The sequence below is a fragment of the Protobothrops mucrosquamatus genome, unplaced genomic scaffold (genome assembly GCF_001527695.2).
Source record: "Protobothrops mucrosquamatus isolate PMUCROS unplaced genomic scaffold, P.Mucros_1.0 scaffold1805, whole genome shotgun sequence".
NCBI classification, from domain to species: domain Eukaryota; kingdom Metazoa; phylum Chordata; class Lepidosauria; order Squamata; family Viperidae; genus Protobothrops; species Protobothrops mucrosquamatus.
Window position 1 is genome coordinate 381,177 of NW_015387942.1, and position 13,990 is coordinate 395,166.

The following is a 13,990-nucleotide window of genomic DNA, read 5'->3' on the forward strand; positions in this document are numbered from 1 at the left end:
GGTGTACAAAAGGACAATAGGGGGATGGCTCTCCATTGCCATACACAAAGAACAGGAAACTTAAGTCAAGGAGGTACTAATTCAAGGTAAGCTTAACAGGAGAAATGAAACTTAAATCAGGAAACGAAACCTAAGGCAGGCAGGTAAGCTTTTCAGGAGAAACGAAACTTAAGTCAGGAACCAAATGGATGCAACAAAATACCTCTGTGCAAAGATAGTTGTTTTATCTGATACAACTTAGTGATACAAATTTGATTGATAGCCGTTTCTTAATATCTACTTATATTTTCTCACAACTGAAACTCTGCGAAGTTCCAGATCGAAAATAAAAAAGGAGAAAAGTTACAAGCATCAGCGGTTTGTTTGACAAGTTCTTTTCCTTTGCTGTTAACACCTGAAACAAGCACTTAATGTAAATTTGAAGTTCACAAGAAAAAGGTCACGCCTCTGCATCCATCCCCACCTACAGTTAGATCATATTTTAATTTCGCTCCTTGGTGCACAAATATTCGGCGGCTTATGTCATCGCCTCCGGTCGTTCGGCCCAATAGGAAGAAAGGAAGGAGGAGGAGGCGGATACAGCTTGCGCGTTGCTATGGTCGCAAAATTGGGTAGTAACGAAGGTGGAGGCGGAGTGCGCATGAGTGGTCTGCGCAGTACCGGGAGTTTATCTGGGCCTGGTGGAGACGAATCTTACTGAAGGCTGCCATGCAGAGCTCCGTGGTCCGGCGTACGCAGGAGTTGCTAGGGCGCGTGATTCGAAAACCGCCTCTTACAGAGCGCCTTCTCAGCAAGCCTCCTTTCCGCTACCTGCACGACGTAATCGGGGAGGTCAGGCGAAGCGAAAGTGGCGGGAAAGAGGGGGAGGAGAGGAAGCGATCGGTCGTGTTTCCAGTTGCCTGGCAACTCGAGGAGGAAGCCGCAAAAGAGACGCGTGTATCTTTGAAGGGTTGTGTAAAGAGATTCCCCAAGACATTAGACAGGGTTAGAGAGTTGGATGGCTTATTTTCTCCATCCCGTTTGGTCCAAGGGTTGTATGTTGTTCAGTCAATCCCTCAAATGGCTGTTGTAGATAGAGAAACATGCCTTGGATTGGATCGCAGCCCATTACGTGAACATAAAAAAAAGAAAAGTTGCCGCAGTCTTTGTTGGTTAATAACAGTAATTGCATGTACAAAGACGGGCAAAGTTAGCTATCTTTGGCTCATATTTTAAATAGATTTCAAATTTCAAGAATAGAACTATGGCTTTGTAGATAAGGAAGCTCAGCATTAATATGAGTGATGCTTTGTTTTTCATCTTTTCATGTGTTGAACAAGTTTGGCTTGTTTTTGCTACATAGGCCTAACTAGGAGAAAGGGAGAACTATGTTCTGTATTGTACTAGAGGTGATGTGAGAATTTAATTCTATCTATAAAGGTAAACTATAATATTGTAAGAATGAACATTATGTAACATTTTGTATCCTATTATATCAAATGTATCATTTTCTATTATATTTAGGCACGGGGAGAGAAATTAACATTTCGGCAAATATGAAATGCAAAATATATCTGGTTTTGTTCTATGAAAAACTGGATGGGCTAGTGGCTGGGTTGGAAACCCAATCACATACCGTAACCTTAATTGCTCTACTCTGCCTAGACTTTTTCTTATGGGTACCAAGCCATCATAGTTTTTAAATACAACATAACTTGTTCTTATATAATGAATTCAGCCAATTGTGCCTTAACTAATACATTGTGATTAAAACTACACTAAACCAATACACTATAATTGATACATGAATGTTGCACTTCTAATATTTTATAGCATCATGAATATCCTCTGCAAGTCATCTCACCTTTTGATAATATAAGATGTTAGGATGGATTAATATATATTTATATATCCTTTATGTAATGGGAAAATGTCTTTGGAACATTATGTGAATGTCCTTATCTGATTGAAATTAAGTTATGAGTACTTGTTTAATGCAAAGTGTCATTTAAATTGAAATAATCCCCAGGAATCAAGGAGGAAAGCAGTTGTCTCTGATTGTCCCAGGTTAATCTTTTTCTTTGTTAGTCTTGCAAATTAGAATCAAACTTTCTTCCTTTGTTGGCTACAAAAGTCCAACATAATTCCTTTTATGCAGTCATCTCTGCAACCCTCTTCCCTGTTGACATTTTTCACAAATGAAAGGAGCCTACAGATAGTCCCTGACGTACGACCACAATTGGGACCAGAATTTCCAGTTGCCAAGCGACCAAATTTTGACCATGACCATGTGGATGCTATGACAGTTGTAAGTGCAAGGACTGGTTGTAACTCACATTTTTCAGTGCCATTATAACTTTAAATGGTGGCTAAATTAATGGTTGTAAGTCAAGGAGTACCTGTACTTATTTCTATTTAGTCATTTTAGAAAAGCAGTTTTATTTTTCTATTTAAATCTGCTAGTGTCTGGTTGGATTTTTTTTCTAAAGCTGCTCTATAGAGCCACCCCATCCAAGAATGGCAATCAAAGGGTTTTCTCAAAAATAGTCACTAGTAATTGTTCTGTAATTGAGATGAAGCCTGTATAAGTTCTCATAATATTCTCAAATTATTTTTTTCTTTTCTTCATTTTGATGTTGTAATATCCCCTCAGAATCTTCCAATTGTTTAATCCATCTCTTCTCTTTCTTCTTTCTAATTTTATATGTCAACCATCTCCCTGGTTTGTTTGCATGCTCAAAAAAGGTTTCCTTAGCTGCCTTTATTTTCATTGCCACTTCTTCATTTTCTAGTAAGTTCATTTTATGTTTGTTCAGTTCCATTACATTTTTAATCTTTTTGTTTTGTGTATCTTTCTGTAATTCTTTCTCAAGTGTCTTATATTCTTCCTCCAGTTTACCCTTGTTTTGTCTTTTCTGTTTGTTCTTTTTCCCCAAATAAGTCATAGCAAGTCCTCTCATGTACGCTTTCGCTGTATCCCAAACATTTTGAAGTGAAGTATCTTCTTTTTTGTTTTCCTTAAAGAAGAAAAGTATTTTTTTTATATATTGCTGAAAATCCTTTTCATTCAATATAGTTTGGTTTAATGTCCATCTTGTTCTCTTTTTTTGTCCTTTCCATATGATTGTAACTGGGTTGTGATCCGCCTATGTACCTGTTTCTATGGCTATATTTTGTATATTTGTAAATAAGTCTGTTGACATCCATGTCATATCAATTCTCGACCAGGATAGGTCTCTGTTAGAATAGAACGTATATTGCTTCTTTTCCGGATATTTTTCTCTCCAAGCATCAAGTATATTTAATTCATCCACCATATTATAGAAGGATTTAGGAAGTATTCTTCTTAGAGTCTTATTTTTTTTTTGTATTATAATCCAGCTCAGCCTTTACAATAGCATTAAAATCTCCAATCATACATATGCTTTCATATTCCAGTTCTATTATTTTCTTATGTAATTTTAGATAAAAATTCTCTTGATTTTCATTTGGAGCATAAATCGCTACCAATAATAATTTTTTACGGTTCATAATTACTTCCACCATTAAGATTCGTTCTTCTTCGTCTGAACATATCAATTTAGTTTGTATTGCTTTCTGAATATATAATGCCACACCTCTTTTACTCTGGTCTGCAAGGGAGGTGTATAATTCTCCCAATTTTGGATATTCTAATAAATTTTTATGTTGTTTCCTAATATGAACTTCTTGTAAACAAATTATGTCCATTTTTAGTTTCCCCAGTTTATTTAATGTTCTTTTCCTTTTTATGGTCTAGTTTAATCCATTTATATTTATCGAGATTGTTTTTATCTCTTGTTCCATGATTATTTATTTAAGGTTTTAGCTGATCTCGTCATTTTCATCTCTCTTTGTTCTTTTGCCTCTTTTACCCTTGCTCCTTCTACCAACGCCCTTTCCTCCTGTTCTTTGCTATACTCACCCCGTTGTTTCTCTATCTGAACTCCTTGATGTCTAGTTCCTCTTTCCCCTCTCAGCCTTTCTTCTTCTTGCTGTCCAAAGTAGTGATCATAAAAAAACTCTGCTTTCTCTAATGTATCTAGTCTGTGTCTCTGTTCTTGCCAGTTTACCATTACTCCTTCTGGTATTAACCATCTAAAATTTATCCCTTTTTCAATTAAGACTTTTGTCAAAAATTGATACTCCTTTATCAAGTCTCTCACTCTTCTTGGAATCTGCTTTAATATCACTATCTCTCTTCCTTTATATTTTATTGTGACATTTCTCAGTTTCTGTAATATATCTGCCCTTAATGCTTTTTTAGTAAACCTTATATGGACCTCTCTAGGAAGCTTATTTCTCGTTGCATATCTAGTATGTATTCTAAATATCTCCCGCCATCACGTCTGCTAAATTCTCTCCCTTTTCTTCTTCGACATTTTGGACTATTAAGTAATAATCAGCTCTATCCATCTCTAGAGAGATAATCGTTTTTTCCTGGTTCCTATCTGTTAATGTCAGTCGATTGTCCATCTCCTCTACTCTCTTATCCATTAATTCAATTTTCCCTTCCACTTGTTGCAGTCTTTGTTCACTTTTCCCCATCAATTCTTTGACCTCTTTTAATTCCTCTTCTAATTTACCTAACCCTTCCTTGAAGTCTGTATGTAATGCCTATATCATATTTTTCAGTTCCATATTAAATTTATCTTGTTGTATTGTAGAGTCCAGTGTTTTCTGCACCAGTGTTGCTGTAGTGTTGAGGGGGCTGTTGTTAGGTTTGTTGTGGTCTTCTTCATCTTATTTAATGATTTATAATCCAAATGTCAGTGTGCTATTATAATCCCAATATGTTCCAAGAAGAGGAGGAAAGAAACAAAAATAGGAGAAAAATCCCACCTCAAAAGTCCAAGGGGAGGAAAAAGTACAATTTACACTACTTTATTTCAGGCTCTTCGTGCCTTAATCCGAAAAAAAGAAGGAGACCGAAAATAAAACCTCCATAAGGCAGTCCACCGTTCTCCAAAACAAGAAACAGTTTCTGTGTTAAATGCAATTAATGTCTCACTTCTTATCAGTGAGCCCAGCAGATGTTGTTCAAGGTCACTTAGTTTTCTGCTTTAGAAGAAGGAAGCTGAAGAAAAAGAAGCAACTCACTTAAAGGAAAAGGCAAACAATCTAGACCTCCAACAGTTATTTACTCTCAAATCAGTTCTATTAGTCCAATTGTTTTCAGTAGACTTTTTAAATTCCACAGTCTTTACATTGATTTATTGATTTATTGCCTTCAGCTTTTTTCGCCGCTGAAATTCCAGAGGAGGAAACAGGAGCAGCTTAAGGGTCCGCTCCCCCCCTTTTCTCCACGGCTTCAAATTCTTCTTATTCCACCTCCCAGCATTTCCAGCATTTAAGAGAGAAAGTTTTCCTCCTTTTTACAATCTCTTGATCAGCTCACCCAGGCGATCCTCCAATTTTACTTTCTGATTCTTGGAAGCAAACACCGGCTTGTGACAGCTCGCAATGGCTGCCTGACAGCTGCTGGTCTGGGAAGCTTCTGTTCGGCTCTCTAGGAGATTGCGATCCCTCCTGTGCTGCCAAACTATCCTTCCCTTCTTCACTGTCCCTACAGGACAGCTCTGGTCTGTCTAGGACTAGGCAGACCTCCCCAAACAGCTGAAAAGCGACGATTCTTAGGGAGTCCCCAAGGAATACATCGTGCTGCCGAGACATTCATGTGTATGTATTTATTTCATTTTATTAAAAGTATCTTATATATAAGAATGTAAAAAGAATGTATGTTAACATCTGATAAATATCACGGTATATGTATGGGGGAGAGTTTGGAAAAATAAAAATAAAATTTTTAAAAAAAAGAGAGATGAAGCCTTAAAATTGCAGGGAATATAATTGGTCTAAGTGTACTTGTTTGTATTTTGTTCTACAACAGAAGCATTCTGTCAGAACCCCAATGTATTTCGTATTTCTTTCCTATGCCCTCATTTTCGGGTTCTGCCATTCTATTGGGGGAAGGGGGGACCTAAGGGTGTTCTGCTGTATACTTCCTTTGCTTTGTTCTTTGACATATCTTTCTTGGGGTGTGAAAGGAATGTGCCTCCGGCTATCTGCCTTATCTGCAGGCAGATGGGAAGAAGCCACAGAGAAACCTGACAGCCTTGAGAACAGCGCCTTATCAGTTCTTTCCCACAATAACTTAGCACCTATGGTTTGGCTCAATTCAAACCAGCCGGATGGACAATTGGGGTGGGGTTTGAAAGGGTTCTTTTAATGTAATGTTTCACATGGGAAATCCTCAGATCCTTCCTATCCTGCTATCAATGCCTTCCACTAAAAGTTCCTGTTGAAACAATGCAAGTTTCAAGAGTTCTGCTTTCTTGGAATGTTTAACTGAGGCAGGTCCTTACATTAGGCAGGATCTGCAAAGTGGTCAACCTGAAAGGAAGAAAACCCCTTCTGTGGGAACTGTGCATGCGATATCTAACCATGGCAGCAAGAGGAAAGAGAGTGAGCGCTGCTCAGAGCCCCCCCCCCCGAAGGCTTGCCCTAGCAACAGCTACTCTGACTCCTCTGGCTTGGGAGACAAGGCTGCAACTGGGGAGACCCTCTCAAAACTGAGGTGGTCGATCGTTGCCAGGAAGAAGGAGGACTGGGAAGGAAAGTACTGGAAAGTGACCATCAGCCACAGCAGCCACAAGCAGGGCTGGAAATGGGAAATGGAGCGGTCACTCAACCTTAGCAAAGAGGAGGATGAAAAGCCGATCTGATCCGATTGCTTCCTTAAGGAAGCCATAGGTTTGATGGTGGAGGTCTTCAAAAACCTCAAAGAGGAAGAAACAGATCCCTACTGAGACAGAGATGAGGAGAGGTTGGCGGAGGAAGTTAGAAGGGGGGAGAGCAAACCCTCCAACCCAGGCACCTCTGCCAACACTATCTGGGAATCCCTGTGAAGAAACTGAAGAAGCCCATTTCTTTCGGTCAATTAGATAGGTCTATTGCAGGGGGTGCCACGATGCTGAGCTGATTGCTTCCTTAAGAAAGCCATAGGTCTGATGATGGCCTTCAAAAACCTCAAAGAGGAAGAAACAGTTCAATGCTGAGACAAACGAGGAGAGGCTGGTGGAGGAAGTTAGAAGAGGAGAGAGCGATCCCTCCAACCCAGGGACCTCTGCCAACACTACGGACACTGGGGGAACCCCAACCACAGCGATGACTCCAGCTCGAGCTACACCAGCCGGTAGTGATGGATGCAGAGCCATGAGGAGGGCCCGCCACACCGAATGTAAGACCCCCATTGGCGTGAAATATGATGGGGACCCTCAGCAACTGGGTTTCTTTCTGGCCCACGTCCTGGGTTACATACAGGAGTATGGCCAGGAGATCCCTAGCGATAGTGCCCGGGTCAGGGTCATCACCCTGGCCCTAGAAGGTACAGTGGCTCGTTGGATGGTCACCCTGCATAATGCCGAGGCACCTGAACTCGAAACTTCAATTGATTCATGGCAGTGTTGAGGTGGCGGTTCAAGGACCCCTTGGCTGACCAGAAGGCCAGCGATCAGATTAAAACTATCAGGCAGGGCTCATGCCCTGTGGCCGAATACACCAAAGAATTCTGAGATCTGGCTTGTTGTCTCAACTGGCCAGAGGACATTTTAGTAAGTTGTTTCAAGAATGGGCTGAACGATGATCTCCCAGCACCCCAGGGAGACAGCCATGAAAAGTGCTGAAGTCGTAGAGTTCCAACCCTCTGAGAAAATGGGAGGGGGATCTCTGACACCACCAGAGAAGGAACCCGAGATGTCCAACAGCAACTCCGAGGATGAGCCCTTGGTAAGTGGAACCATCACACCCATTACCAGGCCCATAGAACTGCTGATTCCAGGGATGGAAGAGAAGGTAGCCCTAAAGGCTTTACTGAACTTGGGCTACATCATATGTTTAATAAGCCCAATCCTACTGGGAAATCTGGGAATCCCTGTGAGGAAACTGAAGAAGCCCATTTTGTTCAGTCAATTAAATGGGTCTATTGCAGGGGGCGTCCCGGCCACCCTCGCCATGATGCCAGTAAAACTAACCATGGGGGACCACACTGAGACTTTGACTTTTATAGTGACCCCTGGCGTGGAATGGCCCCTAATCCTAGGACTGGCATGGTTAAAAAAATGGAATCTGTGGGTGAACTGGAGAACAGGAGATCTGAGGTTCCCAAAAGGGAAAGCCCACTTGCCCAATAGCCACTGCGAGCTATCAACAACCGGGAATTGGAAGGCATACCCAGGGAGTACCAGGACCTGCCTGTGGTATTTAGCGAGAAGGTGTCTGATGAATTGCCCCCTCACCGTCCCACAGACTGTGCTATTGAGATCGTCCCTGGAACTAAGCTGCCAAAACCCAAGCTCTACTCGATGACCCCCCCCGAGAGTTAGAGCAGCTGTGCAAATCCATAGATAAGATAGATAAGCTGCCCCAATGCTATTCCGGGAAAAGAAAGATGGGCCTCTTCGTCTTTGTGTAGATTATAGATACTTGAACGCTGTGTGCATGGACAATGTCTACCCCTTGCCACTCATGAAGGACATGTTAGCCTACCTCTCAAAGGGAAAGATTTTCTCCAAGCTAGATCTGTGAGAAGCATATTACCGGGATAGAATCAAAGAGGGGGATGAGTGGAAGACCACGTTCAATTGCCCCTTGGGGTGCTTCCAGTTCAAAGTACTCCCGTTTGGGCTACAGGGAACACCCGCAATATTTATTCAGCTAATTAACGAGGTCCTCCATGAGCATTTGTACAAGGGGGTTTTGGTGTACCTGGATGACATATTAATCTACACTGAAATAAAAGTTGAGCATGTCAAATTAGAGCAGTTTTAAAGAAGCTGCGTGCAGCCAAACTATGCCAAACTTTCGAAATGTGAATTCCACAAAGAAAAGATTGGTTATTTGGGCTACCCGATTTCTCACGAGGGGGTGGAAATGGATGCAGAAAACGTATGGGCTGTGTTGGATTGGGCCCCACCATGCACCTGGAGGCAGCTGCAAAGTTTTCTGGGCTTCCCTAACTTCTATTGACAGTTCATCCCCTCCTTCGCTCAGATCGCACTCCCCATTACTAACCTACTAAAAACAAAAGGGGAGGACAAGCCGAAACCTAGCCAGACACTAAAATGGATTATGGAATGTCAGGTGGCATTTGAAAAATTAAAAATATTTTTTTCTGCAGAGCCAGTGCTATAACTTCCAGATCCAGCAAAACCATTTGTCATCCAGGCTGATGCTAGCAACGTAGCGGTCGGTGCAATACTGCTCCAGGAAAACCAGGAAGGCCAATTGCAACCTTCTGCCTACACTTCAAAGAAACTCACCAAAACCGAGCAAAGGTGGGCGGTCTGGGAGGAGGAGGCTTACGCTGTGCGTTGGGCCCCTCCTCACTTGGAGGCACTTCCTAGAAGGGAACAAGATCCCTTTCCAAGTATGGACTGAGCATAAAAACCTTGAACTGTTAAAGACCCCTAAGAAGCTTTTCCCCAAACCAGCTCAGTGGGCCCAGCACTTCCACTAATTAAATTTCACTCTACAGTATTTACCTGGGGGGAAAAACGTCTTGGCAGATGTCCTGTCATGGATGCTGCAATATAACAACATGAGAGCTGAAGTCGTCAAACCACTGCTGCCCACAGGGCAACTAGCTGCCCCTGTCACCACGAGAGTGCAAACAAAGTGTCCCACCTCTGGGCAGCACAGCAGCCTCTGAATTCAAACAAGCTTTGGAGAAGGATGAGTGATTCCTCAGCCATAAAAATCTCTGCTCGATGCAAGATAGACTACCTTGTGTGTGTGGGGGGGGAATTATGCATCTCTACAACTCAGAGATTAAAATTCATGCAACTCTGCCATGATTCAAAATTAGCGAGGCACTTTGGGTTCGTGAAAACCCTCCACGTGATAAAGAGATGATTTTGGTGGCAATCTTTAAAAAAAGGACATTGAGAGCAATGTAGCCGGTTGCCCCATTTGTGCAGCAGCTAAATGAAGGCAGGGAAAAACGCCTGGCCTACAGGTGGTTGCAAACCATTCAGCACCCAGCACCCTGGAGAGATATTTCTATGGACTTTATCGTAGAGCTACCAGAAAGCGCTGGAAACACTGTTATTTGGGTATGACGGATTTATTCTCCAAACAAGTCCATTTCATCCCTTGCCAAAAAATTCCAACTGCTAAAGCCTTGGCTAAGATGTTTCTGCAACACATCTATCGGCTACATGGGTCCCCACAACGCATAATCTCAGATAGGGGGGTCCAGTTCACCTCCAATTTCTGGAGAGCCTTTTGGGACCTACTGGGCACAGATCAGGGTCTGTCATCTAGTCATCATCCTCAAACGAATGGGGGGACAGAACGAATGAACTCAGTGCTAGAACAATACTTGAGATGCTTCATAAACTATCAGCAAGACAATTGGACTGACCTGTTACCATTTGCTGAAGTAGCCTATAACAATGCCGTGCATTCCAGTACTGGTTACACACCTTTCCAAGTGGCTACAGGACAGAGCTTCAACCTGATGCCTGAATTGCCTATCAATGAACCTACCATCCCTTCCTTTAAGGCAGTGGTTCTCAACCTTTTTAATGCCGTGACCCCAACCGGTCGTAAGTCGAGGACTAAACCGGTCATAAGTCGAGGACTACCCAACCAGTCGTAAGTCAAGGACTTTCCCTGCCCGGGAGCACCGTGCATGTGTGGTTCCGCCCCCTGCGCCGGCCAAGGCGTAGCTGGCAAGCGGCAGAGACGGAGCAGGCCAACCACCAGCTGGCCCAGCCCAAGGGAGGTAAGGCACCTGCCGGAAAAGGGAAAAAAAATGGCGGACAAAAAATGGCAGACAGCCTTGCTTGGCAACCCCCGTGAAATGGTCGATCGACCCCAAATGGGGTCCCGACCCACAGGTTGAGAACCACTGCTTTAAGGAATGGATTACGCAATTGCAAAATATGTGGCCAATTGTCAGAAAAGGTTTAGATGAAGCTAAATAAGCTTATAAAGTGCAGGCAGACAAAAAAAGGGTGGAGCCCAAGCCTTTTAGGGTGGGGGATGGGGTATATCTTTCCACTAGGTTTCTGCAGTCCCTGCAACCCTCAAAGAAGTTAGGGCCAAAATTTGTGGGACCCTTCCCTATTAAACGCATCATCAATCCAGTCACAGTAGAGCTCGAACTCCCTAAAACATTAAGACAGGTTCATCCAGTATTTCATTCTAGTTTGCTAAAACCTGAAACGAGTTCGCCCTTAAGACCAGCAGTAGCCCCCTCACTACAACCAATTATGGTGGAAGGGGGAGAACATTTTGAAATCAAGGAAATCTTAGACTCCAGAAAGCACCATGGGTCTACTCAATACTTAGTGGCATTGAAGGACCTCCCAGCCTTCCAGAATGAGTGGGTACACAAAAAGCATGTGAGGGTCCCTAGACTGCTCAAACGTTTTCATGCTCGTTACCCGGATAAGCTTGACTAACCACTATGTTTCATTTTCTCTCCCTGTTATTTTCTCTTCTCTTGTCCAGGTGGGTCTCTCTTTTTTTAAAGGGGGTGGCATGTCAGAACCACAATGTATTTTGTATTTCTTTCCTATAATACAAGTTTCAAAAGTTCTGCTTTCTTGGAAGGTTTAACTGAGGCAAGTCCTTACACATTCCCTGAATAGAATTGTGCCAGAGGGGCAGTTTATTTTAGTTCCTGTTGAAACTTCCAATAATTCAGCAAGGAGTTGGACTGGAAGACCTGTGAAATCCTTTCTAGCCCTATGATTCTGTATTCTATGTTCTGAAGTAGATTTGGGAAACATTTCCCCTTGAAATGGGAGAAAGTTGCTAGTGGGAATCTTCCACTAGCTTCAGTCTATGCTTATATAGATTGAAATTTGTGTTGACTGGTTTTCCCATCTGCTGGCAAGTTTACTTTTTTTTTTTACAGAACCTGGTAGACCTATGTAGTATGAGACAACACAAGCATATCAAATGATCCCCAATATTACTATAACCAATGGGTGATCCCTGCTCTAATTTTGGCTACAGGTAGTCCTCCCCTTACAACCATAATTGAGCCCAACAGTTAAAATACTTTTGCCCCATTTTACAACCTTTCCTGTCACAGTTGTTAAGTGAATCACTGCAGTTGTCAATAACATGGCTGTTAATGAATCTGGCCTTCCCCATTGACTGCTCGTCAGAAGGTTGTAAAAGGTGATCACATGACTGCAACCATCATAAATACATGCCAGTTGCTAAGTGGGCAAATTTTGATCATGTGGCTATGGGGATGCTGCAACGGTTGTAAGTGTGTAAAACAATCATAAGTCAATGGTTGCAAGTTGAGGACTACCTGTGATTTATTTACCCATCATGGCTCTAATGTATTGCTCTGAATTCGTCTATTTTTAATGCAAGTTGAATGTATTGAAGAGAACTGTCTCCTAACAAGTTAGTATTCCAACATTAGCCACAGTTTTAGAAGTTTTATATGCTAAAAATAAAATTTATAAATCTTCCCAATTCTATGGAAACTTACATTGCCCATCATCTTATTATCCCACATATACTCCTGGAGAACACCTGATTTCAATATTATAAGAACTTTATTAAACGATGGATGGAAATTACATCCTAGAATGATGTAGTATGAGAATGCTAGAGAAAGTATTTATTGTGGATTAATGTGTTTATCTCTACAATTATTTGAACCTGTGCAAGTTATTTTTTATACTTTAGAAAGATCCCATTATATAAAGTTGCACTGTGTAGCACTTACTGAAATATAATCAATTATTTCAGAAAAACAGAATATCATAATCAAAGTTGTCTGCAAAAATCAGCACAATGATTTCATTGTTTTAAGATTCAAATGTTTTGTATTTGCATTTTATATTGTTAAGTTGTACAAAAAGTATATGCATTTGAGAGCTAGTATCATAATAACATTAATATTATTGTTTTAAAGGTAATTAGATCAACTGGTTTCATGAAAGGATTGTATACAGAAGCAGAGATGAAATCTGATAATGTTAAGGTATGTATGCACTCATAATTTTTTATTTATAAAACTAGCTGTACCCAGCCACGCGTTGCTGTGGCTCAGTCTGGAAAAGCGTGTGTTGCTTTTACGTCCAACAGATGGCGCTGTTTTTCAAAAAAAGCATGTTTTTACCTGTCACAGGTATGACATCTATATAATATAGGTATATCAAAACACGTGCGTATTCAAATGCAACGTTGTGTCAAAATTTCAAAACAATCGGTGAAGAACTTTCGGAGATTTAAGATTTTGAACAAATGAACATTTACATTTTTATTTATATAGATATTTTATAGATGCAATTCCATTAAGTATCATTTAATATAATGTCAGAATTGTGCCAAAATGCTATTTTATAAATTAAAAATTTATACATTAAAAAATCTAGTATCACAATTTATATTGAAAACTGTAGAGTTTATTTAACATTATATTGTTTTATTCAGGATAAAGATGCAAAAATCATCTTTCTTCAGAAAGCAATTGATGTGGTCATCATGGTGACAGGAGAGTATTTGGCAGTGAAACCTGCACGTGTTGTTGCAGGACATGAACCTGAAAGAACAAATGAATTTCTCCAAGCAATTGCTAAATGCTGTCTCAATAAGGTAAGATATTAGTAATTTGTGAAATATTATCTTAACTGAATTTTAAATACAATTTCAAAGACCAGCTGTAGGAGAGATGGTTTCGGGATAAAAGCTGAAATGACTGTTGTGGGGGAGAATTAAGCTTCTCTCTCGTTATCCGACGTTAATATAATACACACATACACACACATATAATATATTTTATATTAATTATAATTATATATAATTATAATAATATAACACACACACACATATGTACGTGCATGTATGAGTATGGAGATGTGTGTGTGTGTGTGTGTGTGTATGTATGTATGTATATATGTACACACGGGAAAAGACCTGAATACGCCAAGACCTGTATATATATATATATATATAT

The 13,990-nt window shown here is 40.9% G+C and overlaps 1 protein-coding gene across 1 annotated transcript in view; it reads left to right on the top strand.

The window, feature by feature from the left end:
• The first annotated feature begins 628 nt into the window (after positions 1–628).
• Positions 629–13,990, top strand: part of TRAF3IP1 (TRAF3 interacting protein 1) — a 142,068-nt gene continuing 128,706 nt past the window's right edge. The window contains exons 1-3 of the mRNA XM_015823241.1: positions 629–831; positions 12,947–13,015; positions 13,468–13,629. Coding sequence (XP_015678727.1) covers positions 709–831; positions 12,947–13,015; positions 13,468–13,629 — 354 coding nt within the window. The 5' untranslated portion in view covers positions 629–708. The remainder of the gene's footprint in view (positions 832–12,946; positions 13,016–13,467; positions 13,630–13,990) is intronic.